At 51.1% G+C, this 15,948-nt stretch overlaps 8 protein-coding genes across 8 annotated transcripts; 5 read left to right on the top strand and 3 right to left on the bottom strand.

The window, feature by feature from the left end:
* Positions 1 to 106: 106 nt before the first annotated feature.
* Positions 107 to 3,897, bottom strand: Z519_11579 (uncharacterized protein; the record flags this gene model as incomplete). The annotated part of the gene is made up of 2 exons (XM_016769290.1): positions 107 to 286; positions 391 to 3,897. 2 exons carry the CDS (start codon positions 3,895 to 3,897, stop codon positions 107 to 109), a joined length of 3,687 nt encoding a protein of 1,228 aa, XP_016614663.1.
* A 594-nt stretch (positions 3,898 to 4,491) lies between these two features.
* On the top strand, positions 4,492 to 4,932 carry Z519_11578 (uncharacterized protein; the record flags this gene model as incomplete). Its single annotated transcript, XM_016769289.1, has 2 exons — positions 4,492 to 4,546; positions 4,709 to 4,932. 2 exons carry the CDS (start codon positions 4,492 to 4,494, stop codon positions 4,930 to 4,932), a joined length of 279 nt encoding a protein of 92 aa, XP_016614662.1.
* A 399-nt stretch (positions 4,933 to 5,331) lies between these two features.
* Z519_11577 (uncharacterized protein) lies at positions 5,332 to 7,677 on the bottom strand (the record flags this gene model as incomplete). Its single annotated transcript, XM_016769288.1, has 2 exons — positions 5,332 to 6,304; positions 6,356 to 7,677. 2 exons carry the CDS (start codon positions 7,675 to 7,677, stop codon positions 5,332 to 5,334), a joined length of 2,295 nt encoding a protein of 764 aa, XP_016614661.1.
* Positions 7,678 to 8,050: 373 nt separating this feature from the next.
* On the top strand, positions 8,051 to 10,195 carry Z519_11576 (uncharacterized protein; the record flags this gene model as incomplete). The annotated part of the gene is made up of 1 exon (XM_016769287.1): positions 8,051 to 10,195. One exon carries the CDS (start codon positions 8,051 to 8,053, stop codon positions 10,193 to 10,195), a length of 2,145 nt encoding a protein of 714 aa, XP_016614660.1.
* Positions 10,196 to 10,362: 167 nt separating this feature from the next.
* Z519_11575 (uncharacterized protein) lies at positions 10,363 to 11,058 on the bottom strand (the record flags this gene model as incomplete). Its single annotated transcript, XM_016769286.1, has 1 exon — positions 10,363 to 11,058. The coding sequence occupies one exon, from the start codon at positions 11,056 to 11,058 to the stop codon at positions 10,363 to 10,365; it is 696 nt and encodes a 231-aa protein (XP_016614659.1).
* Positions 11,059 to 11,264: 206 nt separating this feature from the next.
* Z519_11574 (uncharacterized protein) lies at positions 11,265 to 12,539 on the top strand (the record flags this gene model as incomplete). Its single annotated transcript, XM_016769285.1, has 2 exons — positions 11,265 to 11,441; positions 11,496 to 12,539. 2 exons carry the CDS (start codon positions 11,265 to 11,267, stop codon positions 12,537 to 12,539), a joined length of 1,221 nt encoding a protein of 406 aa, XP_016614658.1.
* Positions 12,540 to 13,134: 595 nt separating this feature from the next.
* Positions 13,135 to 13,712, top strand: Z519_11573 (uncharacterized protein; the record flags this gene model as incomplete). Its single annotated transcript, XM_016769284.1, has 2 exons — positions 13,135 to 13,227; positions 13,278 to 13,712. 2 exons carry the CDS (start codon positions 13,135 to 13,137, stop codon positions 13,710 to 13,712), a joined length of 528 nt encoding a protein of 175 aa, XP_016614657.1.
* A 577-nt stretch (positions 13,713 to 14,289) lies between these two features.
* On the top strand, positions 14,290 to 15,879 carry Z519_11572 (uncharacterized protein; the record flags this gene model as incomplete). Its single annotated transcript, XM_016769283.1, has 1 exon — positions 14,290 to 15,879. The coding sequence occupies one exon, from the start codon at positions 14,290 to 14,292 to the stop codon at positions 15,877 to 15,879; it is 1,590 nt and encodes a 529-aa protein (XP_016614656.1).
* Positions 15,880 to 15,948: the final 69 nt, after the last annotated feature.

Genomic DNA, 15,948 nt, shown 5'->3' with positions numbered 1-15,948 from the left:
CAAAGTTGCCTCCTTCCCTTCCTGCTCACAATATCCGGCACAACCAACGTCAACATCACTATCAGGATGGCTGACCCTTGCAACGCCCAACCCCAACCTACCAGTTTCAACCCCAGGTTCCCCCTCCCCCTGCCTTCCCCTGCCGCTTCTGCGCACTCAACCGCCAATCATCATCTCCGCTGGCGAACTTATTGTGCAAGGGTTGAATCCTTTCGGCCTTCTTGCGTTTGCTTAGGCGATCAGTCGGGGCGACCTTGAAGAATGTCGGGGCAGCTTCAACTAGCCACTATAATGAAATGTCAGTACAACGTACCAATTGGGACAAAGAGGTCACGAAGGGATCTGATGTAAAGGGATGTAGCATGCAGCAAAGGGCGGTATGGTGCGTACCTTCGGCTCAATCACAGTCGCGCAATGCATATACTCCTTGGTTGTCAGCACCAGTGTATGGAAGATAACGTGCTCGGCCGGTTTTCCGTACAACGCAGAACTAGGATGCATATACACGGGAGTTCCCTCAATGAGTGTTTTATATCCTTCCTGTGGATCCTTTCGCGCCGAATTTCTGAAAAACCCCGCGCAGAGTGCTTGTCGAACTTTGACTGTATTGCGGCCGCAGGAGACAATTTGATGCTTATACCGTTCCATGATGGTGACAAGTTGTTGACGCACGTCTCTGGCCCGGGCTATTTGACGCTTTTGGATGAAATTCTCAAAACACCAGGGATCGCTGTATCGTGATTGCTTCCATGCATTGTAAACATTCAGTAGCGTAAGATGGTCACCATGAGGATCATGAAACTTGGCTTTTTTCTGGTCGGCCTGCTGTTGTTTTTCCTTGGGGCGGTAAAACACCGTCTGAACGGAGAGCATCGCTACGATTGTGAGCATTTCTTCCGAACAACCTAAATCCACAGAGGCAATAAGCGCTTTTGATAAAGAGGGTTCCATCGGAAAATCGGCCATTTTGCGTCCCAGTCGGGTGAGAAGGCCCTCATCATCCAGGGCAGAGAGGGCGTAGAGCTCTTCGAGGGCTGTTAACATGGTATTCGTCGGTGGTGGGTCCATGAAGTCGAAGTGTAGGAGGTCGTTGATGCCCATTGCTTTGAGCATGAGGATGGTGTTGGAAAGATTCTGGCGTTGAATCTCCGGTATGGAGGTAGGAAGCATTTCGGATTGGTACGCCGCTTCGGTGTACAGACGGAAGCATTTACCCGGACCGGTTCTACCTGCTCGACCGGCTCTTTGTTTGGCTTGTGCTTGAGAAATTGGAGTAACAACGAGCGAATCCATTCCAAGTTTTGGGTCATAAGCGTTCTGCTTGACAAAGCCAGGGTCGATCACGTAGTAGATCCCATCAATAGTAATAGAGGTCTCGGCAATGTTGGTGGCGATGACGACTTTTCGACCCCCTGGCGGCGCAGGTTCAAAAATTCGACTCTGCATTTCGCTGGGAAGAGCGGAATAGACAGGTAGTATGACCAATTCAGGAACACTAGGTCCTAAAGCCTTCATTCTTTCGTACAGGACCTCGCAACTGGTATCGATTTCTTCTTGTCCAGTTAAGAACAGAAGAATATCACCAGGCGGTTCGGTCAGGTGGATTTGCATGACAGTAGTCAACGCTGCGTCCAAATAGTCTTCCTCAGGTTCTCTCGAGTACATGATTTCAACTGGGAACGTTCTGCCGGGAATAGAGAAGATCGGACATTGGTTGAAATATTCGGAAAACTTGTCTGCGTCGAGAGTGGCCGAGGTGACGATCAGCTTCAGATCTGGCCGTCTCTTCAGGGTTTTCTTCAGCAGGCCAAACAGAACATCTGTGGCGATGGTCCTTTCGTGTGCTTCGTCCAGCATAATAACACTGTAGCGCTTGAGATCCGGATCTAGCAAAATTTCTCGCTGAAGCATACCATCCGTCATGTACTTAATCCTTGTGTCTGGCGACGTCCGATCCTCGAAACGGATGGTATAGCCAACTTCTTTTCCCAGTTCACAGCCAACCTCTTCTGAAACACGCTTCGCAACGGACATGGCTGCAACACGGCGAGGCTGTGTACAGCCAATCATGCCGCTGTTAGCATACCCAGCCTCAGCAAGATACTGAGTTACCTGGGTCGTCTTTCCAGACCCGGTGTCTCCGACCACAATCAGCAACTGGTTCGCAGCAACGGCTTCAAGCAATTGCTTGCGGAAATTGAAGACCGGAAGCGACTCCCTTTGCTGCTTGATAGTCATGTCTGTCCTGCGACCATAAGACTGATTTTTCCCTTGTGTTGCCCGCTTCCACTCAGGCACAGCTTCTATAGCTCGAGAGGACTGTTGCTGCGCTTGTCGCAGGTCGGATGCGAACTTTCTCTGTTCGGGGTTGATCATCGGATCTTGCCATTGGGCGTTGAGATCGACTTTAGACGCCTCTTCTGCAGCTCGCTCGGCGGCTTCTTGTTGCTTGAGTTCTTTCCTCTCCTTTGCTAAGTTCGTGCCGGCTTGAGCTGCCCTGTTCAGAGACCCTTCCGGAGCTTTCACAACTCGAATGGGTGACAATTCCAGGGACAACTTGGTTTGACCTGCTAGGAAAGGTGGCTCCTCTTCGCGGACCTCAATATCAACGTCTTCTTCCTCCTCAAACTGGTCTTCACCATTCAAGGTTGCATTGTAGTCCTCGTCAATATCGGGATAGTCCTGTGCAGATATCGCACCTGAAGCGATGAGTTGCTTGATTTCCCATCGTTCTGGGGACGCCAATCTCTTTCGAGACTTGCCCGATTTTGAGGCGTAGCCGTCTTCAACAACGGGGACTGTACTGCTCAGATTTCCATAGCGGTCGTCGGACGGCATACCGTTGAGTCGTTCCATATTGGCACCAGAGGCTATCCTTCGAGATGGAACAAGATCCTGGCCAGTAACTTGATCAACTTCTTTCATCGATAAGCTAACCTTGTTATTTTCCATCTTGACGACTTTGACCTTTACATGTTGCCCCCGAGACAGGAGGTCGGAGGGATGGTTGACCCTAGCGCCTTGTTGGATGGCTGAGACGTGAATCAGCCCACTAACATTGCCTTTGACACCTTGGAGATATGCAAATGCCCCAAAGTCTTTGATTCCATTGACCACTGCGTCGTAAACCTTGTACAGGACAGGGTATTCATCGACTTCACGAGAGGGGGGCCTGCGAAAATCATCGTCTTCATCGTGGTTGCGCCGCCTGCTCTCATGATGACCATTTGTTCTCTCGTCGTATTGATCTCTGTGACTCGTATGCCTGTCTCTATAACTTTGATTCTGGTATTTGCGCGACCTTTTCTCCTCGCGCGGGCTAGGACTTCGGGACCAGTATTTGCGTCTTGGTTCTCTGTCTCTTGGGTAATCGTCACGATCCGGACTGCGGCTCCTCTTCCTGATCCTTTCGGTTGCCCCATTCGTTCCATTCTTTGATTTTCCCGCGAGGCCTTCGAGAAGTGCAAAGGTATCATCATCCTCTGGTTGATTTGCTCGCTTTGCCTTCTGTGCGGCCACGTCATCCTCAGAGTCGGTCCAGCGCTGTTCGCGATCTGGAACAGCAAGGCCCTTGAAGATTTTCGCTTTGCGTCCGATATCATTTAGCTCGTTCATGTCCGAACTGCCATTTCCCTGTACAAGTTGTTTCTGGCTCTTTTGATACTTGGGATGCATCGTCTTGATCAGCCGATCGATGCTCTCGACCAAGCTGTTGGGAAACTCGGCTCCCATGGCCGCGAGGGCCTCCTTGAACTTGTCCAGATTGCCTCCACATTTTTCGTGCTGATCGATGACGAACTCAGCGAGAGTTTTGTCGTTGATTCCCAGGTGGTTTTGCAGTTCGGAGGTGACTTTGGAAACGAGCGACAGCAGTTCGAGGGATGCGAAATCGTCCATGGCTGGCCAGAGTCAGGACCCCCCTGTAGACGGTGTGCAGTTATCGTGTGAGGGCGCGGGGCGGGCCTGGTCCAGCCAGTTCTCGGGCCCTGATGCAGTCTTTCTCGATCTCGGAGATGGACATGGAAATTTTGAGAATCGGGGTGCAGGCTGCGTATCAAATGAACACGCCTCGCTTAGGTTGGCTCGATCTGGGTGGCGGCGGGCGGGTGGCGCGCGTAATTCTCCAACTAGCCCAAGCTGGATTGCCTGGCCTGCAGTGGCGCTATAGTGAACTCGATATCTGCCAGGACGATGGCAGGCAAGGCAGGGTCTTTCTTGAGTCGAGGCCCTGGAAGGTGGAAGGTGCAAGGTGACGATGGTGTCCCACGGTGGTACTGCGTAGATCACCCCTCTTCCCTCTTCCTTCTCTCCTCTTCCCTCTTTGCTCTCTGCTCTCAGATTCACCTCGTCCAAGTAGAAAAAGGTACCCTGCACCCCTGCCTCTTCCCTCTCAGCTATTCACTACCTCCCACAATCTACTCTATTCACAGTCCTTAGGCTTAGCATAGAGATCCACACCCGCTCAACATATTATCATCGCCATCATTGAACATGGAAAGCATTCGAGCAAAGATCAAGCGCCGTCTCAGCCACAAAGACAAGGACGGTATGTACAGCATTGGCCTTGCGTCCTCGTTGGGGAGTTTCTACGGTTGTTCTTACAAGGCTTGAGATTGACCATCTTGCACCCAATCGACCGTCTTCTTCCATTGTTACGTCGTGTTTTCCATTCAGACCATGTGAAATCCCGCAGCTAACTTGTCTTCAGTCAACTTTGACGACCACGATTCAGCCGATGAAGAAACCATGGACTATGTCACTAAAGAGGCTGATGATGCAGAGAGGGAAGGACATGATACAGGCAAGCCTGGAAGCTTCTTGAACCGACTGATTCTGCACGGCAACAAAAAGACCGAAGACCAACTTGCTCGCGAGATGGCTGCATCAAATCCGTCGGCCGGCGGCACTGATAGACAGGTTACTCAACAATGAGTGCATGGAGTGGCCCGAAGACCGACTCAGCCCAAGTCTCCCAACGAAGTTTTGAGATTGGGACCTAGGTATTGGTGAGAAAAAGTATTGGTACACGATAGCACACTAGCAGCAAAATGAACACCACACACTGATACATGTCATGATACATGTCCTCGTTTGTGCGCATCCTGGCCTTTCGTACTATTACCTCTCAGGATCTTTCCATGAGACTCTGGGTGCAACAGTCTGTTGTTGGACTCTAGAGATGCTCGCGCAGACAAACAGGGGGTGTCTTTGGGGAGAGCGACATCTCAGTAGCGGACGGTGGCGTCCTTCAGCGAGAATCCCTAGGTGCCTTGGACAGGATGTGATTTCTGTACAGAACATGCAACGGCCGAAAGAGAGCGGCCTAGAAACTCATCCGTGTGCTGCGAGGTAGGGCTGTGTAGGCGGAGATTGCTCGATGTCGACAGCTGCAGAACCCTGAATCCAGTCCACAGGGAGAGCCCCGTCTTCATCTGGTAGCTCCAATTCAGATTCGTCATCTGTGATCGCACCCTGTTCGGTTTGGATCTGAGGAAGAGCCATTCTCTTTTTGTACGACAAAACTCTTTTGCGTAGGTCGGGGTTAGCAGAAAACTCGAGGAGACACGTGTTGATTCGGTCCTCTGCAAGCTCTTTTGCGTACACGGCCATTTCTCTGTCCTTGAAGATGCCGAGGAACCTGTAACTGAGCCAGAGGTAAAGGACTAGGGACTTGTGGAGGTCCTCAATGCTCTGCAGGTAGGCTCGGTCTCCGGAGATCGGCTTCTCAAGGACCTCTAGTTGAACTTCAGGGACGTCGACAATCGTCACTTGTCTTCGCTCTGCCACACATCTCGCAAAAGCTCGCATTACTTCGTCCATTCCTTGCGAGGCTGAAGTGGCAGGTGCAGCCGTCAACATGATGCGTTGGGTCATTGTCAAACCTCGGACAGATTCAATGACCCGCGAAATGCGACTCTGGTCGCGAATACTGCATACTCGAAATCGCTCGTGCAGGGCAGCTTTTCCACAGAGCCGCCTCAAGATATATTCAAAAGGGATCCCTTTCGGTAAACGACCCTCGAGTTCCTCCATGGCCTCAGCGGGCGGAAGCATACCTGCTCTTTTGATCGGTGCGGCTTCTGATTCCATGGCAGCTCGCACGAGCGGCAAGTCCTCGTCGTTGAGAGTGGTGATCAGGCCGACATTAGACTCAGCAGCGGTTTGGGTGTTATACATGGCCTGATGCGCATTTCGAAAACGGCCAGCCCGACCGCCAATTTGCTTGATTTGAGAGGTGGACAATTGCACAATGGAAGTACCGTCGAATTTCGAAACGCTGTGGAAGACAATGCGTTTGACGCTTCTGCTCAAACGTTAGCGTTTTCTTCTTCATGTTATGTTTAACTCAACTTACAGATTCAAACCCATGCCAATAGCATCGCTTGCAACCAAGAAATCGTAGTCATTATTGGGATCGTTGAACAGCGCGGCTTGCTGCGCGCGAGTCTCAGGAGGGAGACTCCCATACACAATGGCACAACGGCGACCTGTGTCCAGCTCAATTTGCTTTTTCAAGGCGTGTATATTCACGACAGAAAATGCCACAATGCAGTCACCCTTGCGCAGGTTTTTGAGATCTCCTCGCAGACTCTTCGTCATGACCTTGAGCGGATTCAGTCTCTTATACTCGTGCACGTGAAGTATGTCACCCGTAGATGCTGTTAGTTCTCGAACAAGCGGAAGTACTCGGGTTTCACCACAAATGTGGACTTCCTTTGCGTTGGCACCGAGAAATGCCCGAGTCCACGCCCAACCTCGATCGTGGTCAGCCATCATCTGTACCTCATCAATCACGGCAACATCAAACCGTGCTGAGATATCGACCATTTCGACCGTAGATGCACGGAGCTTCGTATTCGGATCGTCCTCTAGTCTGACATCGTCTCCAGTTATAAGATCACAAGGGACGCCCTTCGCTTTGAACCTCGAATATACTTCATGTGCTAGCAACCGGAGAGGGCCGGCGTAGAACCCGTCGCCACTCTCCTCGAGACGTTTCAGAGCATTGAAGGTTTTTCCCGAGTTGGTCGGTCCGATATGAAGATGGACATCTCTTTGGACCTGTCGAGCATTGGTATACCATTCTGTAGGGAATTGCAGATCGTCGAGCACCGAACCCTCCTGTGGAGCATCTTGCGCCTTTCTCAAAAGGACGTAATCAATAAACCCAAAATGCAGCACTCTCGGTAGTTCTGTTTCCCAGTCGCCCAATTGAGCACGACCAATGTCGTATATTAATCCATCAAAATCCACGCTCTCAAAGTCACCCCGCGCTGCCAGAGTACTTTCGAGCTGCTCTCTGAATGCGGGCCAATACGTCCCATGGGGGTCGAGCGCCGCGAGTTGTGTAACTTCTGATTCTGCTGTCACCTTTGTCGACTCCAGCCGCTTCTTCAATTTCGACAAGCTGACACGAACACGGTTGTAACTTGCATCTGGAGAGATTTGCAGCGTTTTTGCGATCGGACGCCGATTCGGGCGCCGAGACTTCGGCGGTGCCGAGAGAATGGACCTTGCGATCGGGGAGGCTTTGTGTTGTCTTCGATCTGTGCGGCTAGCCGTGGTAGAGTAGCCGCGGATACTGTCAGGATATCGTTTCGACACCAATGCAAAGGAGGCTCGGAATGAACAGAAGAGGCATTGCGGTCGACGGGTTGAAGGAGCGAACATGCCCATGCAAATATGAGTGTGTCGTAAAAAGACTCCAGGAGGACTCCAAATGCAGATTTCCCTGTGTCGCTATTGTACAAACTTTGAGGAAAAGAGCGAACGCCACCATCTGCACGTTCATTGCGAAAAGCCGGTGCCATATTCAGCCTCGTCACGTGGTATATCCTGGTAACGAGGCTTAGGTGCGGCCCAATGTCACCGCAGCAGCCTGCGACAAGTTATCCCACCCCACAGCATACCCATCACCGCATGAATACTCCGTGCATGTGGCAAGGCCGTCTCGTTCACTCTTTTTGAGCGGTGTGTACAGAATCTCCAAGCCATTCCATGTTCATGAGTATGCAAGCACCTCTGTTGCTCTAATTCCTCGTGCCCAGCCATGGCAACCTCCATTCTCGACATTCAGCGGAACATCATACTAGACACGATCCGGGCTACCAGCGGGCGAGACTGGAAGGTCTTAATATTGGACGAGCAAAGCAAACGGGTTGTGTACAACGTTTGTAAAGAAGACGACATCTTGAACGCCAACATAACCAACATCGAACTCCTCGAAGACCGCAGGCAGACCCTCTCCGACACCGATGCGATTTACCTCCTCTCCCCCTTACCGCATATAGTCGAAAGCCTCAAGGCTGATCTAAGTCGAAAGAGATACCGACGTGCTCACCTTATCTGGACATCCCAGCTACCGAGAAACCTTGGAGAAGACCTCTTCCGTTCAGAGTCTCGAGCAAAGTTGATTGTCGAATCTCGGACACTCAACATCGAGTATTTCCCCCGAGAGTGCAACCTAGTGTCGTTTCGAGAGCCTTGGAGTTTTCACGTCCTCTTCCACCCCGCTTGCGACTCGCTGGTTAAGAACCACTTGGACAGCATAACCCAAAAAATCGTGTCAATATGCGTGTCTTTGGGCGAGTACCCTCTGATCCGATTCTACAAGCCTAGAGAACATCAGAGACATGCTGCTGATGTCCTGTGTTATCATCTTGCCAGCTTCGTACAGAGTGCCTTGGACGACTACGCTCGTGATCAACGAAATGACTTCCCTCCCCAAAATCCGGCTAACCGGCCACGAGCAGTCCTACTAATTACCGACCGATCTATGGATCTGATGTCGCCATTCGTCCACGAATTAACATACCAGGCCATGGCCATGGATCTTCTACCGATACGAGATGATGAGGACAAAATAACATACAGAAATGTCATCAGGCGCGGCCAACCAGACCAGGAAGAGAAAGATGTGGAAATTACGGAGAAAGATAGCCTCTGGGTCGACCACCGACATATGCACATGAAAGATCTCCTTGTGCAGCTGAGCGAACAATTCAAGAAATTTCAAGCTAAAAATCCTCAGTTTGCCGACGCCGACGGACAACCTGCGAGCATCAACACCATCAAGGATATGTTGGCGGGACTTCCAGAGTTTCAGGAAGGCAAAGAAGCATTTTCACTTCATATTGACATGGCTGAGAAATGCGCCAAAATCTTTGCTGATCACAAGCTCCTGGATGTGGTCTCTGTCGAGCAATCTCTTGCAACAGGACTTGATGAGGAGAACAAAAAGCCGAAGAATCTAGCAGATCAGGTGGTCAGACTGCTTGATGACGACAGCGTCGTTCATGAAGATCGTGTGCGACTCTTAATTTTATACATCCTATACAGGAATGGTATTCTGAGGGGAGATATCGAAAAGCTGCGATGTCACGGCGAACTTTCGCCGATGGATGGAGAGATCATTTATAACCTGATAACTCTGGGCGCTAGGATCGAAAAACAGCTGAAGGATGCAACGCCTACTCCACCGCCATTATTTCAGCCGAAGATCAAGGATGTCAGCAACATGGAAGAAGTCAGTTTGTCACGATTTGAGCCAGCTCTAAGGTATATGCTCGAAGAGCAATGCCAGGGTACATTGGATCTTAATGTATTCCCTCCGGTGAAGCCACATCTCAACGACCCAAACAGCCAAATGAACGTCTCACAGACTTCTCTGAGAAACACAGGGAAACCTACCTGGGCTCAAACACGCTCTCAATCCAACAAGCCGCGTCAACGCATCATTGTATTCGTGGCAGGTGGTGCAACCTACGCCGAAGCACGGGCCTGTTACGATGTCTCTAGGATGGCTGGCAAAGAAGTTTTCCTAGCGACAACCCATATGATAACGCCCAAGAACTTTCTGCGGCAAGTGAGCCAACTCAGTGCCGGACGAAGGCAACTGGACCTGCCGATGGATAGAGCCGCACCCCGGCTACCAGCATGGATGTCGGAACCTCCTCCACAAGCTCAGCAGCAATCGAGACCTCAACAACCGGCGAACGGAAGACCTCCTGACAAAGCCCGACCACCAACCGAAGCGATGGCAAATATGAACCTTGGCGTACGCCCGGGAGTGGGCACAGCCTCTGCTTCGTCAAGACCCTCACAACCTTACCAACCCCCGTCCGGTGATGGTGGCCACCACAAGTTGAAAAAGGACAAGGAGAAGAAACATCTAGGGTTGTTCAAGAAGCATTAGAAGCGCATGCTTGTATGATGGTGACTTAGCGTGGCGTCGGTGGAGAAAGAGGGGCGATGGTGGCTGTGCAAGTCATGTAATCCCGTCTTTGTCACTGAATGAGAAGAGGCCGACTTCTGTCCATATACAATTTGAGCCAGGTTCATCGAGTCGAATATGATGGGTTGTCAATTGTCGGGGCCTAGGTATTTCTCCAGGTCTGGGCCGTAAAACATCTGTCTCAACTTCTCACCCCGCTTCTTTGCTTCATCGTCTTTGATGCGGACTTGTTTCGCGCTCAATTTCACAATCTTGTCCTCTTTCGGTACTTTAATCTTCTTCTTGACCAACTTCTTTTCGTCCTCGTCGACCGTCTCTCGCAGACCTACTGTATCATTTTTCGCCTTCGCCTTTATAGGCACTCTGATTCCCTCTTGTCTTGCACCCAGCCCTCGTCGAGAGTCAGGATCCCAGCCATAAGTTGACAAATATCTCAGACCAACACGTTCGCGATCAAGGCTAGACGGTGGATGGGAATGTTTCAGGCAGACTTGATGCGCGATTGAGGACTCGTGGCTCGTAGATCGTTTGTCGGTGGAGGGAATGGGTTGATGGCAGACTGCACATATGCCTTGAGTCTGGTCCACTCCAGACTCTTGGCCTGCAGCTCGACGAGTGCCGCCATCCAGGATTTGGCTGCTCTGTGCTAAAACAATGGAGAGGTACCGAGAGCCTGCGCTTGTCGAGTTCGATGAGTGCGAAGGGCCTGTTTGTGAATCTGCCGTTGAAGCGGGAACGAAATTGATCTTTTTGCGTCTAATTCCGGCGCCGAAGACACGCTGATCTTGGAGCGGCAGGTAATAGTCTTGATCTTTCCCTGCCATGGTTCTCTGGGAAGATGTTGAAAAAGTCAAAGATTTCTTCGGTGGGGAGATAAATATGTAGGACATTGTGGCGCTGACTTGTCAGGCACCCGCTGCCTGCGATAGGCGGAATGAGCGGAGTTTCCTCGCAACCCAACTTGGGCATTTCGGTCCTCCCTTGTTTCCATTCCTTCACCACTTTTTCCATTTTGAACAGCTCAGAAACGATGCCTATTCCTCTGCTGGCAGAGGGCTTTGGCAGGGGTCTTTCCAACATCCCCTATGTCTGGACGGTGGCAAAGGGTGCAGCAATAGTAGGTGTCATCACGTTGTTGAAACTGTACTTTGGCGGAGCGAAATGTCGATCAGAACGAGTTATGCATGGCAAGGTGGTCATGGTCACGGTAAGAGGGCAAGGCCCCAAATCTCTTGCATGCTTTCTGACACCCAGTGTGCAGGGAGGAACATCAGGCATAGGCGCCGCCGTTGTGCAAGAACTGGCTAAACGCGGAGCCCAGATCATTCTCCTGACCCATCATGCCCCCTCGGATCCCTTTCTCGTCGACTACATTGAAGATATGCGCACAGTTACCAATAATGAATTGATATATGCCGAACAAGTCGACCTCTCTTCGCTACACTCAATACGACTCTTTGCCACGAAATGGGTGGACAACGCACCTCCGAGAAGATTGGACATGGTCATTCTCTGTGCCAACGTAATGACTCCTTACTTCGGTACGCCTCAGGAGACAATGGACGGACTGGAAGCCGAGTGGATGATCAACTACCTCAGCACATTCCATCTACTAAGTATCCTCTCGCCTGCTATTCGTGCACAACCTCCAGATCGAGACGTGAGAATTCTGTTCAGTACATGCAGCAGCTACATCGGTGGAAATTTGGACTTCGACGCCACAGATACAGCTTCCAAAGCAGGAAGCGCTTCGTACGGTCGAAGCAAATTGGCAGTGATGACATTTGCGTATGCATTCCAAAAACACCTCGATGCCTACAAAAGACCGGACAAGGAACTCAACAATGCTCGAGCGTTCATAATCGACCCTGGATATTGCCGCACGCCCGGCACGCGCCGTTGGCTGTCTGGGGGGTTAATTTGGGGTTTATTCCTTTACTTGATCACTTGGCCGTTATGGTGGCTCGTTCTCAAATCACCGATTCAGGGTGCTCAGAGTTACCTCTTGGCCGCCATGGACGCTGAATATGGTCGAGGCGCCGGTGGGAAGTTGATCAAAGAATGCAGGCAATACGAGCCTTTGAGACTGGAAGTGAAAAAAGAAGAAGTCGCAAAGAAACTATGGGAGTTCAGTGAGAAGCAGATCGAGAAGTTGGAAAAGATCGGCGCCAAAAAGAGGGCTGCAGCAAAGAAGGAAACTGTACAAAACAAGAGCGCTGATAAATCTGTGCCAAACGGTGCGTCCTCGCAGGGAAAGTCCGAACCGGTGCCAGGTTCCAGGAGAAGCCGGAAAGCAGCAAAATAACACCTTGCAACGTATTCGGCCAAAAACATTATACGAACAGCACAGTGAAGATGGCTGAAGCAGTGGCTGGGCGCATCTAGGTTCAGCACCAATCGACATGGCCAGGTTACATTTGCTTACAAGATACACTTCGGCAAGGTACCAATTACACCCCGTATCTATATGGCTCGAGCAATTAGAGCAGTGGGAGATTTGGATGCCTAATTGGCAAGCCACTGCCAAGCCTTGTCCAAAGACTGGTCAATTTGATATGCTCCCAGTATACTTGTCATGCCCTGGGGTCCTACCATGTCTTACTAGCAAATACGTTCATCTTGCCTCAAATGGTCCAGTTTGTCAGCCATTCGGATTCCAAACGCAGGAAATCCCCCAACGGCGTTTCTTGGCTCCGACTTGTTCATCGGGTATGAAAAGAGCAAGCAACGTCGTTGCCTAACGGGCTCCATCAATGCTTGTGTTGAAGGTGAAAGCACCTTGAATATAAAAGAACCCTCAACTACCGCAAGACTCGGATATTCATCAACAGCCACAGGTCGGTAGCTCCACAACATCTATCAAATCAAGATAGTGCTTTTCGATGGATACATCACTTGCAATGGCTTCCGTGCCTGAATCAGTCTCGGGCGGATGTCTCTGCGGCTCCATCAGATACAAATTGACATTTCCCGAGGGCACTTGGCCGGCGAATGTATGATGCATGCTCCCGCTACGATCTATAGCTCTAATTATGGCCCCCAGGCAGCCACCTGTCAATGCACAATGTGTCGCAAATGGACTGGAGCGTTGATCTCTCATGACCTTCTCATCCACCCGTCTCAACTTGTTGACGACATCACCAAAAGCCCAACTTACAAGGAATACCAATCAAGTGAAACAGCTGTCCGGTCTTTCTGTTCTCAATGCGGAAGCGGCCTTACCTGGCGAATTATTGGAATGAACGACATGATAGTCCTCATGACAGGCACCATTGACGAAGAGGCGTTGATTGGCAAGAAAATCGAGGGTAGCGAGCAGGGAACCGATTTCGGCATCAAGTTCGATCGAGAGGGTGGACTTTACAAGGAGCTCTGTACGCCAAACATGGGTAACTTGTTCTGGAACAATGTGATTCCTGGAATCACTGATCATGATGTTGGAGGGACCAAATTCTTACAATCGTTTCCGCAAGAATGAGGTGAGAGCGGATCTGCCGTCGCATGTCCCTTGAGCACCGGCAATGCTCAGGGTATTGCAGCTCTCGAAACATCACCATGGTTTGCAAGGGACCAATCTGACAGGATAGCGCAATTCGTTGGAAATTTAATAGAACGGGCTCACTCCTTGTGTTCGAAAATGCCTTGATTTTGCAGCAGATTCCAGCCTGCGGAGAGGGGCTTTCAGTCGGAATGGCTTCCACATTCTTTTCAGTCTTGGCTGGACTTTGAAGACTGATCCAATGAACGAGGTTCCCATATCTTGGGCCTGCTTCATACGATGATCACCGGCTCTGCAGGCTGCGGTGTTGATTCCGCTCTCCACAAAAACACCACGGAATGTGGTTGCGTCGTGGTTGGAGGTCGCCGTGCCTCTCCACAGTCCCGGCGCCGTCCCCCTCACATCAGAATTCCGGGGTGGATCTTTCGTGTGAAAGGGAAGGGGTGATATATACCGGAGGTCTCTTTGTTCAGTCTTCAGTTGTGTACATCTTTCCCCATCTTTCTGTTTCTCTCTTTCCTTTTGTTGCTCCTTGACCATTCGCAGGCATACCAAGATGATTGACAAAACGCTCAAATTTCTAATTGGCCATGCCCAAGAATCACCCATAGCATTCGTCGCATACTTCGCAGCATTTTCTGCTCTTCTATATTTACTTATCACCGAGATCCAAAGACACCAAGCCCGCATTCCGGGATTTGATGGCCCTTCGGGGCTGCCCATGATCGGTAATATCCATCAAATCCGTGTTAATGCAGCAGAGCAATACCGGCTATGGTCCCAAAAATACGGCTATGTATATCAAATTATGCTGGGCAACGTCCCCGTGATAGTGGTGAACGGCAGCAAAGCCGCGCGCGAGATTTTCGGGGCCAATTCTCAAGCACTCGCCTCCAGGCCAGAATTTTACACTTTTCATAAAGTGGTGAGTTCTACAAGCGGGACGACGATAGGAACATCGCCATTTTCAGAATCTCTGAAGAGGAGAAGAAAAGGCGCAGCATCCGCCCTGAATAAACCGAGTGTGGCAACGTACATCCCGCACATCGATGTCGAGACAAGGGATTTCTTGAACGAATTCCTCACTTACGGAGATGGTGGACGAAAACCGGTGGACCCGATGCCAATGATTCAACGCCTTTCACTATCGTTAGCATTGACCTTGAATTGGGGGACCCGTATGGCATCCCAGAACGACGAACTCTTTGGTGAAATTACGCACGTTGAGGAGGAGGTGTCCAAATTTCGTTCCACCACGGGCAACCTGCAGGACTATATCCCGCTTCTACGACTGAATCCGTTCAACTTTGGAAGTGCCCACGCCCGCGACATGCGGCGCAGAAGAGACGTATACCTGAAGAAACTCAACGATGATTTAGACGACAGAATGGCAAAGGGAATCCATCAACCTTGCATTCAGGCGAACGTCATCCTCGACAAGGAAGCAAAGCTCAACACCGAAGAGCTCATCTCCATCTCCCTTACCATGCTGTCAGGCGGCCTGGACACTCTAACGACCCTGGTCGCATGGTCGATGGCGCTTCTTGCCCATCGGCCCGAGATCCAACAGAAGGCACTCGAGGAAATTCGCAAGGTCTACCCACAGGACCAGATCCTCTGCGATGCGAACGACGACCAATCCATCCCTTACATCGTGGCACTCGTCAGGGAGCTGCTAAGATACTACACCGTGCTGCGCCTCAGTCTGCCCCGCGCCACCGTCAAGGACGTCGTGTATAACGGCCACAAGATCCCGTCAGGGAGCGTAGTGTTCCTCAACGCCTGGGCCTGCAACATGGACCCGGAAGTGTGGTCGGACCCCTTCATGTTCCGGCCCGAGCGCTGGCTCGAGAATCCGGACGCGCCGCTCTTCACGTACGGCCTGGGCTACAGGATGTGCGCCGGCAGTCTGCTGGCGAACAGAGAGATGTACACCATCTATCTGAGGCTGATTAGCGCGTTCGAGATCACGGACCTGCGCCCCGCCGATGGGGGCCCCGGCGTCGTCGAGACGCATCCCGTCAAAGGCGTCATGGATCCCACGCAGCTTGTGAGCGTCCCGCGCAGGTACACGGTCAGGGTGGTGCCCAGGGACGAGGAGATATTGAGGAGGGCCCTGAACGAGTATGACGGAAAGCATTCTTGATGGTTCTAGGCAAAACGGCACATTCCCGTATTGTTGAGACAGAGAAGAACGGCGTTATTCGGTCTCAAG

Source organism: Cladophialophora bantiana (assembly GCF_000835475.1).
Source record: "Cladophialophora bantiana CBS 173.52 unplaced genomic scaffold supercont1.22, whole genome shotgun sequence".
NCBI classification, from domain to species: domain Eukaryota; kingdom Fungi; phylum Ascomycota; class Eurotiomycetes; order Chaetothyriales; family Herpotrichiellaceae; genus Cladophialophora; species Cladophialophora bantiana.
This window is presented reverse-complemented; position numbering and strand designations above follow the sequence as displayed.